Genomic DNA, 23664 nt, shown 5'->3' with positions numbered 1-23664 from the left:
TACCCAATATTTACTGCTTTTAAACAAAAATTTATAAGTCAGTATTAATAACCTTGATTTTTTTTTAAATGAATAGGTCATAATCTCAGTAGCTAGTTACACTGACGTGAATTGCCAGCAACAGTATGCAAATGGGTGGTCTGAAAATTCACATGTCTGCTCATTTGCATATTTGCTCACCATCAGAGGCTGCTGCCCGCAGAAGATAAACAGTGTAAATGTGGTTCACCTGGCCAAAACCCTCCCTTTATCAGCAGCCTCTTGTGCCTGGAAAAAATCAGGCATAAAAGGCTGCCGACAAAGTGCGGGTTTCACAGTCAGAACCATGTTTACACTGCTTTTCTTCTGTCGGCAGCAGCATCTGCCGCTAAGTGAATATGTTAATGACCAGCCATTTGCATTTGCAAGACCTGCGTCCAGCAGTTTGGGTCAGTGTAACCATAACCAATGAGAAAACATTGTTTCAACACATATTGCCTCTTTTTAGCTTCTAAAAATGATATCCCATGTGTTTAAACTATGGGGGAGAAAAAATGACATTTTTCTGACAATTTTTATTTACTATTTCCAGTAGTCCCACAATGTACTAGGTGTTATCCAAACAAAAAGAAGGCAAGATCTCTGTTCTTGCTCACAGTTTTAAGATAGGCAGATAAATGAACAAAGGATAATGGAAAGGAATGCAACATACTGAGAAATAAGTATTTTAATGAATATATGAAAGTTGTGCAAGTGAAAAACAACAAGATCATGGAACTGAAAAAAAAGAAAAATATGTCGTGACATCTAATATAGTAACCTGATGTGCTTAATCTTTCTTTTTCTTCCTCACCTCCACCCTCTCAATTAGTGTAATTTAAGAATTCAAGATCTCTTAAAATTCAGCATTGGTTGTTAAGACCTGCCATGAAAGGTTTATTTCCAGGATGTAGGAACCTCATGAACTGAATGGAATGAGTTTGTTACAGAGGTATCAAATGACCATTTACTCTTTCTTATGGATTGTTACTTCCCTTTTTGTTTCATTAAAATAACCATACTAAATATCACTGACAGGTAAAACCTGGCTGTATGAATGTAAACATTCAGAGCTCAAAAAATTATGGGTCTGCAGTTTCCCTCATAATGCAGGAAGTTAAGGTGTCATGAGGATCAAAAAGTAAATATGAAAAAATCTTTCTAAAAGAGTAAGATTAATTACTTTTCATTTTGCTTTTCATTTTGGATTAGCCTACAACTTGTCCACTATTCCTATCCTATTTTGCTTTTTGAGGTATAGAATTTATTTAAATAAAGAAAATGATATGCTTTGCTATTTCCAAGGATTTTTTACAAAAATAATAGTTGTGGAGAAAGAGTGGCAAAAGTTACACACTTAGGGCTTGTCTACACTAGCCCCCTTCTTCGAAGGGGGCATGGTAATGAGCCCGAGCCGGGAATAGCAATGAGGTGCTGCAGTGCATATGCAGCACCTCATTAGGCTAATTCTCACCGTGGGAACTTCAAAGTTAGAGACTTTGAAGCACCAGCAAGCCCGTGTAGCTGCGGGCACTTTGAAGTATCCATGCAACTTGAAAGCGTTTTGGGAGTAAGGGCACTTTGAAACTGTGTAGTACTTCAAAGTTCCTGCAGCTACACAGCTTGCTCGCACTTCAAAGTTGCTAATTTTAAAGTTCCTGTGGCGAGAATTAGCCGAATGAGGTGCTGTATATACATTGCAGTGCTTCATTTCTATTCCCAGCTCGGGCTGATTACCACGCTCCTGTCGAAGAAGGGGCTAGTGTAGACAAGCCCTAAGCATGTAATTTTTGACACTCTTTCTCCACAACTATTATTTTTCACAGAATGCATGGCAGTGGTGGTGGCCTTACTCAGAAGGCAAGGGATACAAGTCTGTCCTTACTTCAGTGATTGGATGATCAAGAATCAGTCCAAGGATTAGGTGAAAGTCAGTACTGGTCTAGTCCAAGCTACCTTCTGGGCCTATCGATAAACAAGTAGAAGTCAACTCTCATCCCCATTTAGAAGGTTGAGTTTATTGGTACAGTGCTCAATTCCAATGTCACAGGTCAAGGTCTACACCATCATGACAGCCCATATGTACCTTAAGACTTTTAAGTCACATAGCCATGGCTGCGTCTCAGGTCCTTGCAAGTGTGGCTGTCCTCAGTGTGCTTGCCAAGCTGTCACCATTTGGACTTGGTGCTTACAGTTTCCATGTCAGTCCTGATAGAGGGTTTCCTGGTCAGTGGCCTTGGGCATTCCCTTTGTGAATCCCCAGCAATCAGTGTCCCTAATCTCAAGTGCATCTGTTCTTGGTTGTGGGGTTCACCTGGAGTACTTCAGGACTAAAGGCCTATAGTCCCAGCAGGAACTCTCCTTTCATATAAATGCCAGAGAGTCCAGAGAGGTCCACTTCATATACCAGACGTGTACAGCTCAGTAGTTGGAGTATTGGCCTGCTAAACCCAGGGTTGTGAGTTCCATCCTTGAGGAGGCCACTTAGGGATGTGGGGCGAATAGATTGGGGAAAAAAAAAAAACCTTCTCAGGAATGGTGCTTGGTCCTGCCAAGAGGGCAGGGGACTGGACTCAATGAACTCATGAGGTCCCTTCCAGTTCTATGAGATGTGTATCATCGTATATTTTATTTTAAGGTTGTGCAAGTACATTCAGACAACATGGCTGCCATGTTTCACATCAACTGGCCAGGAGGAGCATGCTTGTCCATCCTTTGTCAAGAGGCCATCTGTTTGTGGAATTTCTGCATGAAACACTCCATCCACCCTCAAAGCTTCTTGCCTTCCAGAAGCCTGCAAGACTCTGGCAGATTGCCTTTTGTAGGCCTGTTTGCAACTAACAGAATGGAAAATAACAGCATTTTTACTCACTACAGATCACAGCCAGGGCTTGCTCACGGTTGCCTTTCTACTCCCATGGACAAAACACCTGTTATGTGTTTCCAACCGTTTATATTGTGCACGCAATCCTGCTGAAAGTCAAGTGGACAAACAAGGGTTCTTATAGACCCTGCATGGCTGCATCAGCACTGGTTCAGCATGTTATTGAACATGTCAGTAGCAAACCCATTGACAGTCCCTCCCCTCCCAGACCCGATCTCACAAAATCACAGCCAGTTGCTCCACATGAACCTCAAGAACCCCCACCTGACCACATGGAGGCTCCATGGTTAATTATAGTGGAGGTAGCCTGTTGAGAACAACTCCAGAAGTCTTGTTAGGTAATAGGAAACTTTCTACTCAAGCTGCTTATGTCAGACAGTGTTCGTTAAGGACAAGCTGCAACTTCATCCCCAATCACATGTTCCTCCTGAAGATGGTTTTGCATTTTCACAGTGATCAGGCAATTTTCCTGCTAATATTCTTCCCTAAAATGCACACGAATATGTAAGAATGTTGTCTCCATGTGCTGGATATTAGATGTGCTGTGGCTTTCTGTATATAGAAAGGGTCACGCTGTTTCATAAATCTGTGCAACTCTGCGGCAGTAGCAGATAGGATGAATGCCAGTTTCTGCCCAGAGAATTCCATCCTGGATCCTTTTCTTCATTCACGTATGCTCTGAAAAGGGAGGTGTTATACCACCTGCCATCTTGATTGCCCATTTGACAAGAGCTCAGGCTTCATCAGAGGTGTTTCTGTATAAGGTCCAGATCCAGGACACTTGCAGAGCAGCAGGCGGTCATTGATATATACCATCTCTTTCCACTGCGCAATCTCCCAACAGGCTGGAGGTGATGCCAGATTTGGAAGAACAGTTCTTCTACGAGTGTCCCTGTGGGTGCTCCACAATAGGCGTCGGGCTCGCCCGGCACTGCAGATCGGAATTCCTCCAGCAGTTTCTCCTGGATCGCGCATGCGCCGGCGCGCGCCGCTCCCTTGCGCGTCCCCGGCCACGTGCGCGATCCGGTCCCCGCCAGTTCCTTCTCAACCGCCATCGGATGCAGACGGAATCCGCTCAGGCTATGGCTAGAGTCAGATTAGCTAGAGTTTTACGTGTAAATTGTTGTTTTTTTCTTTCTAAAAAAAAAAAATAAGAGAGAGAGAAAGCAAGAGAGTAAAAAAAAAATAAAAATATATAATAAAAAGAGAGAGAGGAGCGGAGAAGACGCGTGGACGTGAAGGCCAGTAGGCCTCCCGCCACTGCAGGCCGGTGTCCGCGACGGGTAAACAGGCACGACTTAAGTGCTAAGTGCCCTATTAACAACAAAAAGACTCACCGCGATGTCCTCTTCAGGCTTTAAAAAGTGTGAGTCCTGCCGTGAAGCTATGTCGGCCTCCGATGGGCATAGCGAATGCATTCGGTGCCTGGGGGAATCACACGTTACCCAGAAGTGTTCCCACTGCGCTAAGCTCACAGCCAGGGCCAGGAAAGACAGAGAAATGCGGCTGAAAATGCTCCTGTTCGATAAGGCTCTCCAGCCCGACTTTCCGGAGAGGCCTCAACCAGAAGGGCCCTCTGGGCTCCACAAAAGGGAGGCGGCTTCCCTCACCCCCTCGGTGCAGAAACGGAGGAAGCTCTCCCCAGCCCAATCCCTGCCGGCGGTCTCAGCGAGCGGGACGGGCGGAGCACACAGCCCCCAGCAGCATACTCAAACAAGCGGCAGTACAGCAGCGCACATGGCAGAGGCTGAGTCTCCGATTACCAAACAGCCGGCACACGCAGCACCTAGAGCGGTGGCCAGGCAAGCGCCGGCACCGACCCCTGCGGCACCAGCGGTGCAGGGCCAACAGGCACGGAGCCTGCAGGCACCGGAGGACGTTATCCGCGCGGCACCGCAGCTGAGCGGGCCGAGCGCGGTGCCGATAGCAGGGCCAAGATCCCCGGCACAGGAGGGGGCGGTGCCAGCCCCACAGGGGAGGTGAAAGGCAAGAGCAAAATCCCGGCACCGCAGCCCTTCTCCGGACAGGGCTGCAATGCTGCTATCAACAAGCCCTCCCCTTATGCTGCACACGCCACCCAGAAGATCTGGGTCTCCACCAGCCTATCCAGAGCCGCCTCCTCCATTCCTCCAACTTACGTCACCATGGCTTGGGCCACCTTCGCCCTTTCTGGGATTGGATCCCTTGGAGTACTATCACAAACCAGCTTCACCATTATCTGTATCGTTGCGGAGATCTCGCTCTCCCAGACATTGGGGGTATGCACCCAGAGAGTGGTCCAGGTCTCCATCCCCAGACCCGTGCCCGTGCTGCCATGGTCGTTCTTATCATGCTGGACACAGACACCCCAGGCCTACACCTAGGGGCAGGTCTCCCCTGGCCGTCCAATACCCCCGTGGACACTCCCGGCCGAGGACGGAAACACAGCTATCTCAAGGAGAGTTAATTTTAGAACCCCGAGACTTTCCTTCGCAATCCTCCAGCGAGCGGGTGTACCATCGGCCATAGGAACCTGAGAGTTCGAGGGAGGTTTACCCTAGTGGTTCCTCCTCGTCCTCCCCTGACGAGGCCACGACCCCCGGGGACATTGCTCCCCCGGACAACCTCAAACAGTTTCAGGAGCTGTTTAAAAGGGTGGCTTTCACGCAAGGCATCCAAACGGCAGAAGTGCAGGAGAAACATCACAAACTCCTGAAAAATTTGAGACCCCCGGCTTCATCCAAAATCGCTATCCCGCTCGACGAAGCCGTTATGGAGTCAGCCACTACCATATGGCAGACCCCGGCCTCCGCTCCGCCTATGAACAAGAGAGCAGATAAGAAGTACTTCGTCCCGGCGAAGGGCATGGAGTTCCTTTTTAGTCACCCACAACCAAACTCATTGGTGGTAGAATCGTCTCAGCAGAGATCAAAGACTTCTCAGTACAAATCGGGGGGTTCAGACAAAGATGCCAAGAAGCTAGAGCTGTTTGGCAGGAAGGTATATTCCTCCTCCACCCTGCTATTGAGAGTGGCAAACTATGCAGCACATCTAGCGAACCATAATTTTGATAATTACTCCAGGCTTACTTCTCTCATGGATTCGCTTCCGGAAGATAAGAAGCCGGTGCTAAAGGCAATTGTGCAAGAGGGCTACGCAGCTTCGAGGACGGGAGTCCAGATCGCCCTGGACGTGGCGGACACGGCGGCACGCTCAACAGCTACAGCAGTGGTCATGCGTAGAGAATCCTGGCTCCAGACATCGGGTATCCCGAGGGATCTACAGGCGAAGATTGTGGATCTTCCCTTTGACACACAGAAGTTGTTTGCAGACTCAACCAGCTCAGTCCTCCACTCCAGTAAGGACTCCAGAGCTACACTTAGAACTCTGGGTATTTATACCCCTCCATATAGGAAGAAAAAGTATTACCCTCAGCAAAGACGATACCCGTACCAACGGGGCTACAACCAAGGGCGACATCAACAGCAGCAACAGTACAGAACTCCCAGGCAACGTTCTCAACAAAGCCGTGCATCCTCGGGGCAGGCCCAAAGGCAACAAGTTTGACGGGCATGTCGAGGGCTGCACTATCACTACCATCGTGCAATGCGATTCCCAGCTCATGTTCCATCATCGCCTCCGACCGTTTCACTCCCAATGGCAAAAGATCACCGCAGACAAATGGGTACTGGAGATCATAGCCACGGGTTAGGCGATCCCTTTGCAGTCGCTCCCACCGCCGAAACCTCCTCCCAGGCCCCACCTCAGGGATGCTTCCCACGAGGCAAGACTCAAACAGGAGGTGGACCATCTTATGTTCATAGGGGCGGTGGAACGAGTGCCGGAGCAATTCCAGGGGAAAGGCTTTTATTCACGCTACTTCCTCACAGAGAAGAAAACAGCAGGCTGGAGGCCCATCTTAGATCTTCGGGGCCTCAACTGGTACTTGCGCAAACAACATTTTCGGATGATCACAGTCACCTCCATACTCACGGCACTGGACGATGGAGATTGGTTTGCAGCCCTCGACTTACAGGATGCTTACTTTCATATAACGATCCACCCGGCACACAGGCGCTTCCTCCGTTTTATGGTCGGCAAGGAGCATTTCCAGTACAAGGTTCTCCCATTCGGCCTCTCCTCGTCCCCCAGAGTCTTTACCAAAACCCTGGCAGTGGTGTCAGCCTACCTGCACAGACAGGGGGTATTTATATTCCATACCTGGACGACTGCCTATTGGAAGGGGCCTCAAAGGCAGAGGTCCTACACATGATATGCGTAACAGCGGACACGTTTTCTTCGCTGGGCCTAGTCATCAACCTCACGAAGTCAAAGACCGACTCCACACAAGACATAGAGTTTATAGGGGCACGTATAAACTCTATCACAGCAAGGGTGTATCTACCCGACGCCCGCTTTCGCGCCATCAGTTCGCTGGTGCAAGTCATTACATACAGCCCCACGGTGCTGGTCTTAACGTGCTTGCAGCTGCTGGGCTGCATGGCGGCGGCGGCGGCGACGTTTGTGGTGCAAAATGCCAGATTGCACATGCACAGCCTACAACATTGGCTGGCGAGGGTCCACAAACCGGCATCCCACACTGTCCGCAGGGTGGTATCGCCCATGACAGAGGTGCACAGATCCCTGCAATGGTGGGTAAACCCCAAGAACCTGCTAACAGGGGTACCCTTTCACCAACCACAAATCTCTATTTTTCTTACTACCAACGCTTCCCACATAGGATGGGGAGCACACATCGGCGACAAGGTGACGCAAGGACTATGGTCCCCTGCGGAACAGTCAATGCACATAAACATACTGGAGCTCAGAGCAGTGTTCAACTCCTGCAAGCATTTTCAAGACCACATACAGGGCAAAGTAGTCAGGATCAATACAGACAATACCTCCACTATGTTTTATATAAATCGACAAGGGGGAGCCCAATCCCGTGCCCTATGTGCGGAAGCAGTCCGGCTGTGGAACTGGTGCATCGCCAACAATATAACGTTGAAAGCCTCGTATTTGCCAGGCGCTCACAACGTGAAAGCAGCCCAGCTGAGCAGGCGCTTTGCACTCATGCACGAATGGCAGATCCGCTCCGATCTGCTACGACCGATCTTTCACACATGGGGGTTTCCCCAGATCGACCTGTTTGCCACTCAGCACAACAAGAAGTGTCCCCAGTACTGCTCCAGGGCAGGAGTGGGGCGGGGGGTCCCTGGGGGACGCATTCGCAATTTCATGGTAGGGCCCCCTACTTTACGCGTTTCCCCCCACAGTGCTCATCCACAAGGTCTTGCAGAAAGCCAGAAGGGAGAGAGCCCGCATGATTCTAGTAGTCCCAACGCGGGATCGATAGCAATGGTTCCCCTTGCTTCTGCACATGTCGGACCACCCACCGCTCCCCCTTCCGGTGCCGCCGGACCTACTCACGCAGGCCCAGGGGTCCATAGTGCACCCACACCCTCAAGATCTGCGCCTACAAGCATGGCTAATCCATGGCTCAGCTCCCTAGAAAGCACATGTACGGAGGGAGTACAAGAAGTCCTGGAAAGTAGCTGAAGGACCTCCACCAGGAAGACCTACAAGCAGAAATGGACTCGATTCACTGCCTAGTGTTCCGCCAAGCAGTTAGCTCCCCTTGACGTTCCTATACCTGTAATACTAGAATACTTATTGGACCTCAAGAGGGGCAGGCTTTCCCTATCCTCACTAAAAGTCCACCTCGCCGCTATATCTGCTTTTCAGCATGCAGAGGAAGGGCCCACAGTATTTGCCCATCCTATTGTTACCAGGTTTCTGAAGGGGCTGGTAAACCTGTACCCCCCTCGGAAACCGCTTCCACCATCGTGGAACTTGGACCTGGTGCTCAGCATGCTAACAGGCCCACCGTTTGAACCCTTAGCCACAGTTCCCCTACGTCTCCTTACGATAAAAACAACCTTCCTCCTTGCAATTACGTCAGCTCGCAGGGTGAGTGAGCTCGCAGCAGTTATGGCAACGCTGCCCTGCACAGTATTCTCAAAGGAGGCGGTAACTTTACGGCTGCACCCAGCCTTTGTTCCAAAAGTTTCTTCAGAGTTCCACCTTAACGAACCAATAGTTTTACCCTCGTTTTACCTGAAGCCTCACAGCTCCAGCAAGGAGGCACGCCTACATCTCCTGGACGTGAGGAGGGCGTTGGCCTTCTACATAGACAGAACTAAGTCCTTCCGGAAAATGGACAGACTTCTAGTCTTTCTCGCTCCCAGGTCAAAAGGAGAGGGTCTCTCTTCACAGAGAATCTCAAAGCACATTGTGTCCTCTATAAAAATGTGCTATGAACTTCGAAAGACTCCTTTGCTGGCCCCGCCTAGGGCTCACTCCACCAGGGCGGTGGCAGCGTCAACAGCCTTCTTCAAGGGCATCGCGTTAAAGAACATCTGTAGAGCGGCGACCTGGTCATCCTATGACACCTTCGCCAAACATTATGCACTACATCGGGTATACCAAGAGGACACCCGTCTGTCAACAGTGGTCCTTTCGGGGGCAAGCTGCACATAAACCAATTACCCACCTCCTTACTTGGGTTACTGCACATGTGGAGTCACCTATTGTGGAGCACCCATGGGGACACTCGTAGAAGAAAGAGAAGTTACTCACTGTAGTAACGGTGGTTCTTCGAGATGTGTCCCCATGGGTGCTCCACCACCTGCCCATCCTCCCCGCTTCGGATCTCTGTTTAGTGTTTTTCAGGAGCATCCGAGGAGGTTGGTCAAGGAACTGGCGGGGACCGGATCGCGCACGTGGCCGGGGACACGCAAGGGAGCAGTGCACGCCGGCACATGTGCGATCCAGGAGAAACTGCTGGAGGAATTCCAATCTGCAGCGCCGGGCGAGCCCGACATGTGTCCCCGTGGGTGCTCCACAATAGGTGTAGGGCTCGCCCGGCGCCGCAGATCGGAATTCCTCCAGCTGTTTCTCCTGGATCGCGCATGCGCCGGCGTGTGCTGCTCCCTTGCACGTCCCCGGCCACGTGCGCGATCCAGTCCCCGCCAGTTCCTTGACCAACCGCCTCGGATGCTCCTGAAAAACACTAAACAGAGATCCGAAGCGGGGAGGATGGGCGGGTGGTGGAGCACCCACAGGGACACATCTTGAAGAACCACCGTTACTACGGTGAGTAACTTCTCTTTTTACAGTCCCACCATCCATGAACATCAAGCACACCTCCTTGGGTGCAACTTGGTAGTCACCTAATATAACATGGTGACACAAAGAGCATAGTGTGGACATGCAACAGTAGGGCAATTGTACATTGGTGTAATTTCAATCAGTTTAATGTTGTAGTGTAGACAAAGCCTAAGTGATCTGAGTATGGATGTATTTAGCTATCTGTCGTTTAGTCCCCATAAAGATGGAGCATCTGAGAAGACAATGGCACAACACTGACAACTGGCAACCTCTGATCCAGAGGGATGCAGATTTCCCCACCTGTCAACAGGGAAGTTGTTCAGTATTCCCAAGCTTGAAAACGAAAGCCTTGGATGTGTGAATTTCTAGATCTGAAGAAGTGGGTCTGCCCCACAAAAGTTCATCACCTAGTAAATTATTTTCTTAGTCTTTAAAGTGCTACATGACTGCTTTTTTGTATTGTCTACACAGGCGGTTAAGGTCAGTGTAACTACATCACTCAGGAGAGTGAATTTTTCACACCAGTGAGCAACATAGTTATAGTTAACTAAGTATTTAGACTAGACCAAGCATCAAACATACATACGTTGAATAGTGGGGTTCACCATAGTGTGGATGGTTTAACCAGAATGGTCTATATGCTTTAACCTTCAGTTCTCTGTGCTAACCTAGAGACTTCCTATGCTGTGTTTCTGTTCACTACTGTTTTGACAAAGCTGTTGGAATGTAACTGCAAATGCTTGATCAGGTGCATTAATCCCTGAAGAATCTACAGCTCTCTACCAGGAATCTGTCTTAGCTGCACTTGCTGAACAGAGCTTATGGTATGACGTGGGAGTGCTGAAGATCATGAAGTACAATCTAATGAAGTAGCGAAGCCGTGTTGCTTAGCCTGGAGGAGAACTGGGGGTCCTGCCACATTGAAAGGGTTCCTCCTAGAGGCTGTTCCAAAGCTTGGCCATAGCACTGATCCTGTGCATCTGTGACAAATACATTGTTTTAAATGTTATTAAAATATTCCTAATAAATAGGTAATCTTTTGTGTCTGTGTTGTGGAAATACGTGATACTTATGACTAGTATTACATGTGTAAGAGATACAGTTACAGGATTTCTGCAGTTTTTCAATTTTTCCTGCCATAGAATGAAAACTTCTCACAACATTTTAGAAAAATATAGGATGAAGGGAGGTTTACAGGATAGATTTTATATGGTCACTTTAAAATTATATGAAATTATGGTGACATTATTGATAGTGTATTATTCTACCAGCCCACAGGAAAATTTCAAGAGTAAAAATTAATGTCTTATATAAAAGCATGATCATAAAAATCCCTAAAGGTGTGAATAAGGATTTGAAGAGTTTTTCTCAAGGTATAAGAGGAACAAAACAGGGACAGTTTGAGTGTAAGGTCACTATATGGGTAAAGAAAAGGTTGTTTATGTTTTGAAATCTGTTTAAACTGGTTATTTGTGGTGTGTGTTCTGTGGTTTGGTCAATGATTGTGAATTCCATATAAAATGTTGTAGATTGCTTACTGAATGGTGTGAAAGATGGGACTGACCTGTTACTTTCCTAGATATTTATGTTTGTAATATTGGTTGTCTAATTTCTGCTAGTTTAACTGTTGCACCATGTAGTAGTCTCATCTGTGAATAATAGCGTATAGTGCCCAATTCACCTTCAATTAATCTACTAGATTTTGTCTCCTCCTGTCAGCAGCTGGGTATTAATTTTTCATCATATGACAAATCTGATCCAGAGTCCAAATACTCCACAATGACAGTGAAGTCAACCCCATATTTTCCTCTGCAGATAACTCTTCATAGTCATTTCTCTTCTTGTACATAGGAATGTTTTCAGTTTATACTGCCAGCCCTACCTCATGCCATTGACCTTTTGCGGGATGCCATAGTAAAAGTGAAGGAGGTACATGATGAACTTGAAGACCTACCTTCACCGCCACCTCCTCTTTCTCCTCCTCCAACCACCAGCCCACACAAACAGACAGAAGACAAAGGTGTACAATGTGAGGAAGAGGAGGAAGAGAAGAAGGATAGTGGAGTTGCCTCAACAGAAGACAGTTCATCCTCACATATAACTGCTGCAGCCATTGCAGCTAAGGTGAGTGTGGGTTATATTTACAAGGAGCACTTAGGTTTCTATCTCAGGTACTTTCCACCAACATCCAATTGCATTTGAGTATGCTTGGATGGATTCTAAGGACATTGTCCATAAACCAGTACCTTCCAAATCCACAACAGTACGCGAGCCCTGTTTTGGTAGTTGTCAGACTTCATAAGGTACTACACATGCCTGGCTATTATCTTAATGTTTTTGTGGACTTAAAATAAGACTTTCTGAAGTGCAGAATGTTTTTCTCAAAACATCTGCCCTCTGTTATCTCCAGTTGGTGTTACCTCATTTCTTGCTATCACAGTATTCTGTTTAAAAGGACAATATTGAATTTTGAAACAAAGATGGGAAAATATAGCAGGTAGATATAGTAGCATAGCTAAAAATCTATCCAAGGTACTGGTATTCCCCCATATATATCTGTGCACTTGGAGCACAGTAATGCGGAATTCTGCTTCAACAAATAGGTCTTATTACTATTAAGACTTCATTGCTTTAAACAGTTTGATTAGGCAAATATTACCAAGTCTAGAATTAGAAATTTTGGAGTATAAAAAATGATTTGCAATAATTTGTTCAAATAGTGCTTACGTCAGGGTGTTGAAACTGGCTAAAATACCATTTTTGGTTTGGCTTTTTTTTTCCCCGCATCAATAGTATTGCTTTCATTGAAGCATTGCATCTTTAATGTTGTTCCATGCCTTCAATTTATTCATATTTAAGGTTTATGTGTTCCTAGAAGCTTACAAAAGGTAATTTACGTTAATTCATCCTACAGCTGGCTAAGATGTTGTTTTTAAATTAATGTTAACCAGTGTGTGCACATAAGGAATTCATTTTAAGTTAATCAAAAGGACAGTATGCCACTTTTTTATTTAATACACAATAGCAATGTCCTGCTCCCAAAAGATGAAGCCCAGGAATGATGAATGTTTCCATGATGCCTCCAACCTAATATGATTTTCTCATGAACCCAAAAAAAAAAAGTGCTATAGATTATCAGCTGCAAGTTGCAAGTTTTGTTAATATTAAAAATTTAAATGTATTGTCTAATTAAGTTAGCTAGTGTTTGTAAATGGTCAGAGCCTTAAATATTTAGTTCTATTTTTTAAGGACAGAAAATACCTGAGATCTAAACTAACTGTGCTCATATAAGTTTGTAAGCATTTGGCATTTCAGTGTCCCACCTCTATTCACATTTTTTCCCTCTCAGTCATTTTGCTTATATAGTTTCATGTTTTCCTGTCACTGTATTCATAGCTGTTATGTATTGTACATTAGAAGCATCCATCCTACACCAGTTCTGCTGTTATCATGGCAAAAGGTGAACAGCCCATCCCGGGTCTCATCTGTTATTCCCATCACGCAGCAGGCAGTGCAGGAAAACCGGTAAGACACAGCTACAAGAGGCTTTTGCATTAATAGTATCTGCAAGTATACTGCCTGCCACCTCTCCTATCCTATCAAGAGAGGTTATTGTTTGTTTTATTGTAGCAGACATACAGTGGTGCTTTTAAAAAATAAAGTATATGACAAGCCACTGAGCCTATTCTGTCAAGGACACAGAGTTTAATAAAAATCTGTCCTACAGGCAAAATATTCAGAATATTCAGATATTGTGGGTTGTGTCAAGAAGTGTCATCATTTGGATGCCAAGATGTTCACTGCTATAAAGTCTGTGTCAGTTTCATCATCACATATATTTTATATAATTAATAAGTTATCCAACCTAATTAAAATAATCCCTTAAAATTATTGCTTTGGAGTCTTGGAGTCTTGGTGGCTTTTTCACCATCAAGTTGTATTGCCTCTTTAAATAATTTTTTTCATTGCTGAATGTTGCGAATGAGTGTGTCTTTGTAGTAGCCATTCACATTTTCTTTATGATTAATCAGTGCTTTTCTTGTGCTGGTACTAGCCGCTACTGAGTACTGGCACCTTGACAGCCCCAGCCATAGGAATGGCTGCAGGAGGAGGAAGGGGAGAGGAGCCAGCACTGCATTTAATTATTTACAGTTTCTACTAAATTCTGGTATTTTGTGTTTAGATTCAGGGTTTCCCACAATGTATGGGCAAAAATTGAGGACACAGGATAGAAAGGATGTTTATTACAGATATTGTTGAATTTCAGTGAATTGGCAAAAGTGAGGAAGGATGTGATGAGACAAGTCCAGATTTAGGGTAGTCAACTGCTCTGACAATTTAAGAGGGCCGTAGCTGAGAGTCTTGCAATGTAATCTACCAATTTTCATACCTCCAGATATTTCAGTCTAGGTTTCAAGGAAAAAGAATGAACTCAGATGAGCATTAGAAAGATATAATTTAACATGCCCATAGCTAAGTCTAGCAAAACCAAAGAAAAGCGATTGTATGGAGACACTGAGAGTAGCTGACCTGCTCATACGTCATCAAACAGCAAGCTGGAAAAAATTCTCTGGACATTATTATCATTAGCCTTGCTGGCAAGGGCAGCACAGTGTTGCAGTCAGTTTTTCACTTTTTTTGTCTCCTCAGACAAGTGGTAGTCAAAGTCATGTGCATTTCAGACATGATGTGACATGTTTAAAAAATAATTTATGAAATGGGGAAAGGAGCCAGCAGATGATAAATCTGTGTCCAGTATGTGAGCTTGTAAGAGTACTGACACCTCTGCTTCATGCTACTACACTGGGCATCTATATTGCTGATTTTCCATCAGTGTACCCTGAGCACTGTCCAAGTATGCCGTGAAAGTTCATCAGTGTCCCTTGCCATGGCTCTTTGTGAACCCCTATGGGGGCAGATTGATGACCCTGTGCCAGCTGAGGCTCAAACAGCAAGGCTGCATCTCCTCAACTCAATTATTTCCAGCTATACATAGCCCTAAATCTGTTTCACATGCAGCATTCACTCCGGGTGTCTGAATTTCAACCTTTCATGTTATCAGTTTCATATTTGTAACAGCTGATCATTATAATCTTATTTCACAATCAATTACCTTCTCTGGGCCTAGGAAGAATCCCTCTGAAGATCATTTCTTCAAGGGTCTTGGTGTAGACTTCATTCATCCATTGTCTCCTTGTAAAGTTCTTAAACTAGTAGGCTATGTCTACGAGAGGGTTTTTCTGGCAAAACTGGGCTTTTGTCCGAAAAACCTGTGGAGCATCTACACACAAAATGTGCTTTGTTGACGGTCTGTCATCAAAACTCGATACATCCACTAGCAGCGTTATACCACTATGTGTTCAGGTATTACGCCTTTGTCAACAGGAAACTGTTGACAACACTGCCGTTTAGACGCTCTGGAGTCCTTTCGTCAACAGACAGAGCTTCCAGTTCACCAGGCTGCCCTGTTTGCAGAGCTTTCAATCAGTTGTTCTGTTGAGAGAGGGCCAGGCAGTCTGGCTGCTTTCTGTTGACAGAGTAGATTGTTCTTTTGATCTGTTTTTATGTGTAGACACAATCTGTCGACACAACTTCTGTTGGGAAACCCCTTCCAACAGTTACTTCTGTTGACAGATGCATCTTGTGTAGACAGAGTCCTAATGTTATGTGTTCCCCTGTAAAGAACAATCAGTGGATTTTTTTCTGCTCCCATTAGGATCCTCTTCAGCTTCTGGTCTACATCCTGAATCTGAGGCTATGTCTACATGCTGGTGTAAATTTGATTTTATTAAAATTGATTTTATAACACTGCGTTTTATAAATTCAAATTTGACTATCCTCACCTCCCACAAAGTCGCCTCAAAGTCAACTTATTGCTGTCATGCTAAATTGCCAAACATTGACTGTTGTAGCAGTGCATTGTGGGAACTTATCGCACAGTTCCCTCAGCCCTATAGCATTGTGGGGTTTTTTGCTGGTGCAGTATGGGGAAAAAATGGCCCCAAAAGTGGTTGTGGTTATGTGATGTCATCTTCCCATATTGCATTACCCTCATTCCCTTCCCGTGGAAAGCAAAAGGCCATTTTTCAGAATGAAAGAAGAAAAAGTAGGGAATCCCAGGCAAAGAAAAACCAAATAGACTGTCTTCAGAAGGTGTAATACTCCAGGCACGTGACTGTCATGCTGCCCTGGGATCACCCAGATAACTCTGCCATCTCAACTGGCACTCCAGCCACTCCCTGCCCCCCGCCCCCAAAAACTCCCACTTGAAACCAGAAACATTCTTCTTGAAAATATTACAGGAACAGAGCACAGCTTGAGGAAAGAGGAAGATGGTAAAGTGAAGGAAAGTGCAAACCATAACAACTAAAGCCAACTCCCTCAGGCAGGGGAAAGAAGACAATTTGTGCTGCAGGATTTTTGGCTTCCCACTTCACTACACGTACGTGTCCAACACAGGGCATGGAGCTCGCCAAATTACCACATGCCAGAATGAATCTGTGCCCTGGAATTGCCCAGGTGTCTGTGTCATCTCAGTTGGCCCTTCAGCCATTTTTCCTCCCCTAGAAAGCACTCCAACCTGGGCAGAATGGTACGGCGTCTACCTGATAAGCCAACTAGCACTCCAGGCATGGAATTGCCATACCACTTGAGAGGATCACCCAGGTGACTGTCATCTCAACTGACCTTCCAGCCACCTTCCCCCCATCCATGAAAGTACCCCAGCTTCTGAAACAGGAACAGTTTACAGCTTGTGATATCTGCACCCGCCACATCCTATAAGAGGTATTATGGGGTAGGTGGGGGAATTGGTTGAAGGGCCAGTTGACAGAGCCTCTTCAGTGTGTTTGCTCTGGCCGGGGGGAGTCAGCCCTGATTGCCTGTGAGTGTAGGGGCCTGCCTCCCCCCGATTCTATAAGGGGTGTCATGGGGGTGCAGGATATCACAAGCTGTAATCTGTTACCCATCAACACCCAGCTCCCAAAATCTTTGCAGTGGGGGACACTTCCCCCAGCGACAGCCAACCCCCCAAAATCTTTCCCTCGGAAAGAGACGTCCCTCCAGCGACAGCCAGTGCCTGAAAATCTTTCCCATAGAAAGAGACTTCCCCCCAGTGACAGCCAGCCCCCAAAAATCTTTACCGCAGGGGGAGACTCCCCCCCCCCCCCCAAGCAACAGCCAGCCTGTGAAAATCTTTGTTGCGGGATGAGACTTCCCTCCCCGGTGACAGCAAGCCCACAAAAATCTTTCCTGCCTTCGGAGCCCTCACTGTGCGCAAGCCAGGGCTCATAGTGCTGTCTGGAAACATTGTATTCACTGTGCTGCAGGCATGTGCTTTTATTGGGTTGGGGGCTAGCTATGTGATGTGGTTGGGTGTGGGATAGACCCTGACTGCATGGGGCCTGTGGGGAACAGAGGGGCTGCCCCTGTACAAATGTGAACCACAGAAAAGTCGACTCACTTTCTACAGTAACAAAGAGGAAGCCGTGCTAGTCTATACACTATCAAAACAAAAAGCAGTCAAGTAGCACTTGAAAGACTAGCAAAATGGTTTATTAGGTGAGCTTTCGTGGGACAGACCCACTTCTTCAGACCATAGCCAGACCAGAACAGACTCAATATTTAAGGCACAGAGAACCAAAAACAGCAAGCAAGGAGGACAAATCAGAAAAAGATAATAAAGGTGAACAAATCAGAGAGTGGAGGGGTGGGGGGAAAGGTGAAGAATTAGATTGAGCTAAGTATGCAGACAAGCCCCTATAGTGACTCAGAAAGTTCCCATCACGATTTAACTCATGTGTTAATGTGCCGAATTTGAACATAAAAGCCAGCCCAGATGTTTCTCTTTCCAAAAGGGTGCGATAATTCCTTTTCAGTAACGCACATACCTTTAGTGATTATCTTTCTACAGTGTTATAATATCAGCCTTCATTATCATCGTCTATAACCGTGGACTCAGCATCCGTTGGTGTCCGATGCCTCCCTCACTATTTTTTTCCATCTTCCCCTGTCCAGTGCGTAGTGGCTTAGTTTCTGTAGACTAGCTCCGCACCAATCTACTATATCATCTATCCATTCTCTGTGGGGTGTGCCTCTCCTATTCCAACTGTCCATTATGCCCAATACCAGGGTCTAAATTTTTCATTAATCGTTCATTCTGCACATATGCCCAAATAGTTGTAGCTTCCGTTTTATAACCTTCTGCAGCAGATTCTCTTTTGGCTGTATCTTGCTATATAATTCCTCATTGGTGACCTTCTGCATCCATCCTATTCTCAGAATCTCAGAATCTTTCTATAAAAACTCCTTTTGAACACCAATACTTCTCTCTCTGAATCTTTCATTATCACCGATGTCTCACATCTGTACAACATGCTGCTGAATACACACATTTTCAAGATGCCCAGCTTCGTTCTTAAGCTAATTGCTTTGCTTTTCCTGATCTTATCCCTCGTTTTCAAACTCGCTCTTGCTTTCGCTATTGAAATCTTTTTCCTTCTTACAGTCTAGCTCATACGTTAGGTTGCTCCCCAGATATGTGAACTTCTCTACATTTTCTAGTTCAATACCACTGATACTGATCTTCCTTCCTATTTCCTAATCTCCAAATACCATTGTTTTTGTTTTATTGATGTCCATAATCACTCTGTACCACTTCCCTTCTTCGTTTAACACCTGCATCGTTGTCTCTAGCTTCTCCTCATCTTCCTCAATTATAACTATATCTTCTTCTTCGAGTGTCCCCGTGGGTGCTCCACATTAGGTGTCGGGCTCGCCCGGCGCCGCGGATCGGATCTTCCAAGCAGTTTCTGCCGGACCGCGCATGCGCCAGTGCGCGCCGCTCCCTTGCGCGCTCCTGGCCACGTGCGCGATCCGGTCCCCGCCAGTTCCTCTTAACCGCCGTTGGCTGCAGACGGAATCCGACTAGGCTACGGCCAAGTTAGCATATTCAATGGTTTTAACTGTTTTTCTTTAAAGTTTTCAAGTTCTTAGTCTACTGTTAAGTTAGCCAGTTGTTATTTTCAAAAAAAAAAAACAAGAAACAACAAGCGGGACGGCATTCAGTCCAGTCCTAGTAACAAGCGGAGCACCAGAGGCCAGGAGCCTAGGGCCATTAGCCCTCCTGCCGCGGCAGGCTATCGGACAGGGGGAAAAACAGCACAGAGAAGGTGCTAAGTACCCCATTAGCAACTAAAAGACTCACCAACAATGTCCTCTTCAGGATTCAAGAAATGTGAGTCTTGCCGAGAGGCAATGCCAGCGTCTGATGGGCACAGTCACTGCATAAGGTGCCCTGGGGAGTCCCATGTCATGCAGAAATGCTCCTTCTGTGCAAAATTAACAGCCAGAGCAAGGAAGGACAGGGAGATGCGGCTTAAAATGCTGCTCTTCGACAAGGCCCTCCAGCCAGACGTGCCGGAGCGGCCGCAGCAGGAGGGACCCTCCAGGGCCCATAAAAGGAAGGCTGCCTCCCTTACCCCATCAGCGCAAAAACGGAGGAAAGTCTCCCCAGCCCAATCCCTGCCGGCAGCAACAGCGAGCGGGACGGGAGCAGCGCACAGCCCCCAGCCGCAGCAACAGCTGATCGGCGGCGGCACGGAGAGCCACGTGGAGACGGCTCAGCCTCCGATAATCAAACAGCCGCCCCGCACCGCAGGCAGGGCGGCAGCTAAACAAGCGCCGGTACCGGCGGCACCGCAGGTAGCGGCACCGACCCCCGGGGAACCGGCGGTGCAGAGCGCGCAGGCACGCAGCCTGCAGGCACCGGAGGACACCGCCCGTGTGGCACCGCCCATAAGTGTGCCGAGCGCGGCGCGGACGGGGCCGAGATCCCCTACACGTCAGGGGGCGGAGCTACCCCCTCAAGGGAGGGGGAAGGCTGCACAGAAAACAAGGCACCGCAGCCCCTCTCCAGACAGGGCTGCAGAGTTGCTTTCTCTCAGCCCTCCGCTCATGCTGCAGACTCCAACTAGAAGGCAGGGGTCCCCCCTAGCCTACCCGGAGCCCCCGTCTCCATTTTTACAACCAGCCTCACCCTGGCTGGGACCACCTTCACCCTTCCTGGGGTTTGAGCTGCTGGAGTACTATCACAAATCGCTCTCTCCAGTGTCCCAGGTCTCTCGACAATCTTGCTCCCCCAGACGCAGAGGGTGTGCACCAAGGGAGTGGTCCAGGTCACCTTCCCAAGAGCAGTGCCCATGTTGCCATGGTCGCCCCTATCACGCGGGGCATAGACACCACCAGCAGTCTACCAGGGAAAGATCCTCACAGACGGTCCCGTATCCCCGAGGGCAATCGCGAACAGGGACAGAGACTCAAGTATCTCAGGGGGAACTGGTTATGGAACCCCGAGATTTTCCCTTTCAAGCTTCCAGCGAGTGGATGTACCATCACCAACAGGAACCGGAAGGGTCCAGAGAGGCGTACCCTAGTGGTTCCTCACTCTCCTTCCCGGACGAGGCTACGGCCCTGGGGGACGTCCATCCTCCAGACAATCTCAAACAGTTTCAAGAGCTGTTTAAGAGGGTGGCCTTCACGCAAGGCATCCAGACAGCAAAGGTGCAAGAGAAACACCATAAGCTCCCCAAAAATCTGAGACCTCCGGCCGCCTCCAAAATAGCAATACCGCTTGATGAAGCAATCTTGGAGTCTGCCACTATGATATGGCAGACCCCCGCGACTATTCCGCCTGTCCACAGGAGAGCGGATAAGAAATACTTCGTGCCGGCGAAGGGCACGGAGTTCCTGTTCAGCCACCCACAACCAAATTCCTTGGTGGTGGAGTCGTCGCAACAAAGATCAAAGATATCTCAATTCAAGACAGGGGGAACAGACAAAGATGCCAAGAAGCTAGAGCTGTTCAGCAGAAGGGTCTACTCCTCCTCCACACTACTGTTGCGAATGGCAAATTACGCAGCGCATCTAGCGAACCACAATTTCGACAACTACACTAGGTTAACCTCCCTCATGGACTCGCTTCCAGAGGACAAGAAACCGGTGCTCAAGGCCATCGTGCAAGAAGGCTACGCAGCCTCGAGGACGGGAGTTCAGATCGCCCTGGATGTTGCGGACACAGCAGCACGCTCCACAGCTACGGCAGTGGTGATGCAAAGGGAGTCCTAGCTCCGGACTTCGGGTATACCAAGGGATCTGCAGGCAAAGATAGTCGATCTTCCCTTTGACTCGCAGAAGCTGTTTGCTGAATCAACTGACTCAGTCCTTCATTCCAGTAAAGATTCAAGAACCACACTTAGGACCCTGGGGATTTACACCCCTCCATACAGAAAGTGTATCTACAAGAGACTCACTTTCGGGCCATCGGCTCCCTCGTGCAAGTCATCACCTTCAGCCCTACGGTGCCGGTTCTGACATGCTTACAGCTGCTGGGCCACATGGCAGCAGCGACGTTCGTAGTACAGAACGCCAGGTTACACATGCGCAGCATGCAGCACTGGCTGGCGAGCGTATACAAACCGGCAGCACACACCGTTCACAGGGTGGTGTCACCCACAGCAGAGGTGCGCAAATCCCTGCAATGGTGGGTAAACCCCAAGATCTTGCTAACAGGGGTACCCTTCCACCAACCACAAATATCGGTTTTTCTTACTACAGATGCCTCCCTCATAGGGTGGGGAGCACACATGGGCGAAGAGGTGACGCAAGGGCTGTGGTCCTCCACGGAGCAGTCACTGCACATAAATATACTGGAGCTCAGAGCAGCGTTCAACGCCTGCAGACACTTTCGAGACCATATACAAGGCAAAGTAGTCGGGATCAGTACAGACAATACCTCCACCATGTTTTATATAAATCAGCAAGGAGGAGCTCGGTCCCGTGCCTTATGTGTGGAAGCAGTCCGGTTATGGAACTGGTGCATCGCCAGCAATATAATCTTGAAAGCCTCGTATTTACCAGGCGCTCACAATGTGAAGGCAGACCAGCTGAGCAGGCGTTTTGCACTCACGCACGAGTGGCAGATCCGTCCCGATCTGCTACGATCGATTTTTCACGCATGGGGTTTTCCCCAGATAGACCTGTTTGCCACTCAACACAACAAGAAGTGCCCACGATTCTGCTCCAGGGCAGGACTGGGACGGGGGTCCCTGGGGGACGCATTCGCGATCTCCTGGAGGGGCCCCCTGCTTTACGCTTTTCCTCCCACAGTGCTGATCCACAAAGTCTTGCAGAAAGCCAGGAGGGAAGGAGCCCTAATGATCCTGATAGTCCCAACGTGGGATCGACAGCAATGGTTCCCCCTACTCCTGCGCATGTCGGACCGTCCACCGATGCCCCTTCCGGTGGCGCCGGATCTGCTCATGCAAGACCAGGGGTCCATAGTGCATCCGCACCCCCAAGGCCTGCGACTACAAGCGTGGTTAGTCCATGGCTCAGCTCCCTATAGAGCACATGTACAGAGGAAGTGCAACAAGTCCTAGAAAGTAGCAGGAGGACTTCCACCAGGAAGACCTACAAGCAGAAATGGACTCGCTTCACGGCATGGTGTTCTACCAAACAGCTAGCCCCCCTTTCGGTGCCTATACCTGTAATATTAGAGTATCTACTGGACCTCAAGAGAGGAGGACTCTCTCTATCCTCGTTAAAGGTCCACCTTGCCGCCATTTCGGCGTTCAGACACGAAGAGGAAGGGCACACGGTGTTCACCCATCCCATGGTTACCAGGTTCCTCAAAGGGTTGGTAAACCTATACCCCCCTCGGAAACCGCTTCCACCTTCGTGGAACTTGGACCTGGTGCTTAATGCGCTAACGGGACCACCGTTCGAGCCTTTGGCCACGGTTTCCCTCCGCCTCCTTACGATAAAGACGACCTTTCTTCTCACAATCACGTCAGCTCGCAGGGTGAGCGAGCTTGCGGCAGTTATGGCAACGGCACCTTGCACTGTTTTTTCCAAGGAGGCGGTAACCATACGGCTGCATCCAGCCTTTGTTCCTAAAGTTTCTTCTGAGTTCCACATTAACGAACCTATTGTTTTACCATCGTTTTATCCAAAGCCTCATAACTCTAACAAAGAGGCGCACCTACACCTCCTGGATGTGAGGAGGGCGCTAGCCTTCTATATAGATAGGACCAAATCCTTCCGGAAAACGGATAGACTCCTAGTCTCTCTTGCTCCCAAATCAAAAGGAGAAGGTCTCTCTTCGCAGAGAATCTCGAAGCACGTCGTATCCTGCATAAAAATGTGCTACGAACTCAAAAAGACTCCTTTACTGGCCATGCCCAGTGCTCATTCCACTAGGGCGGTGGCGGCATCAACAGCCTTTTTCAAGGGCGTTGCGCTAAAAGACATTTGCACAGCGGCGACTTGGTCATCCTATGACACCTTCGCCAAACATTACGCCCTTCACAGGGTATTCCAAGAGGATACCCGTCTCTCGACAGCAGTCCTCTCGGGGACAAGCTGCACATAATCCGATTACCCACCTCCTTTCTTGGGTTACTGCTGGGTAGTCACCTACTGTGGAGCACCCACGGGGACACTCGAAGAAGAAAGGAAGGTTACTCACCGTAGTAACGGTGGTTCTTCGAGATGTGTCCCCGTGGGTGCTCCACTACCCGCCCATCCTCCCCACTTCGGATCTCTGTTTAGTG

At 48.0% G+C, this 23664-nt stretch overlaps 1 protein-coding gene across 19 annotated transcripts in view; it reads left to right on the top strand.

The window, feature by feature from the left end:
- The window catches only part of GPHN (gephyrin), a 535600-nt gene that overhangs the window by 308315 nt on the left and 203621 nt on the right, over positions 1–23664 (top strand). For 10 of the 19 annotated variants that reach the window (XM_074998888.1, XM_074998882.1, XM_074998886.1 and 7 more), the window contains 2 exons: positions 11906–12178; positions 13472–13579. The exons of 1 other annotated variant lie outside the window; for it this stretch is intronic. In XM_074998888.1, the coding sequence (XP_074854989.1) occupies positions 11906–12178; positions 13472–13579 (381 nt within the window). The remainder of the gene's footprint in view (positions 1–11905; positions 12179–13471; positions 13580–23664) is intronic. 8 more of the 19 variants (XM_074998890.1, XM_074998885.1, XM_074998894.1 and 5 more) reach the window with 1 other exon arrangement.

Source organism: Carettochelys insculpta, chromosome 6 (genome assembly GCF_033958435.1).
Source record: "Carettochelys insculpta isolate YL-2023 chromosome 6, ASM3395843v1, whole genome shotgun sequence".
NCBI classification, from domain to species: Eukaryota; Metazoa; Chordata; order Testudines; family Carettochelyidae; genus Carettochelys; species Carettochelys insculpta.
The sequence above is the reverse complement of the archived record's forward strand: the minus strand, read 5'-3'. Positions and strand labels throughout refer to the sequence as shown.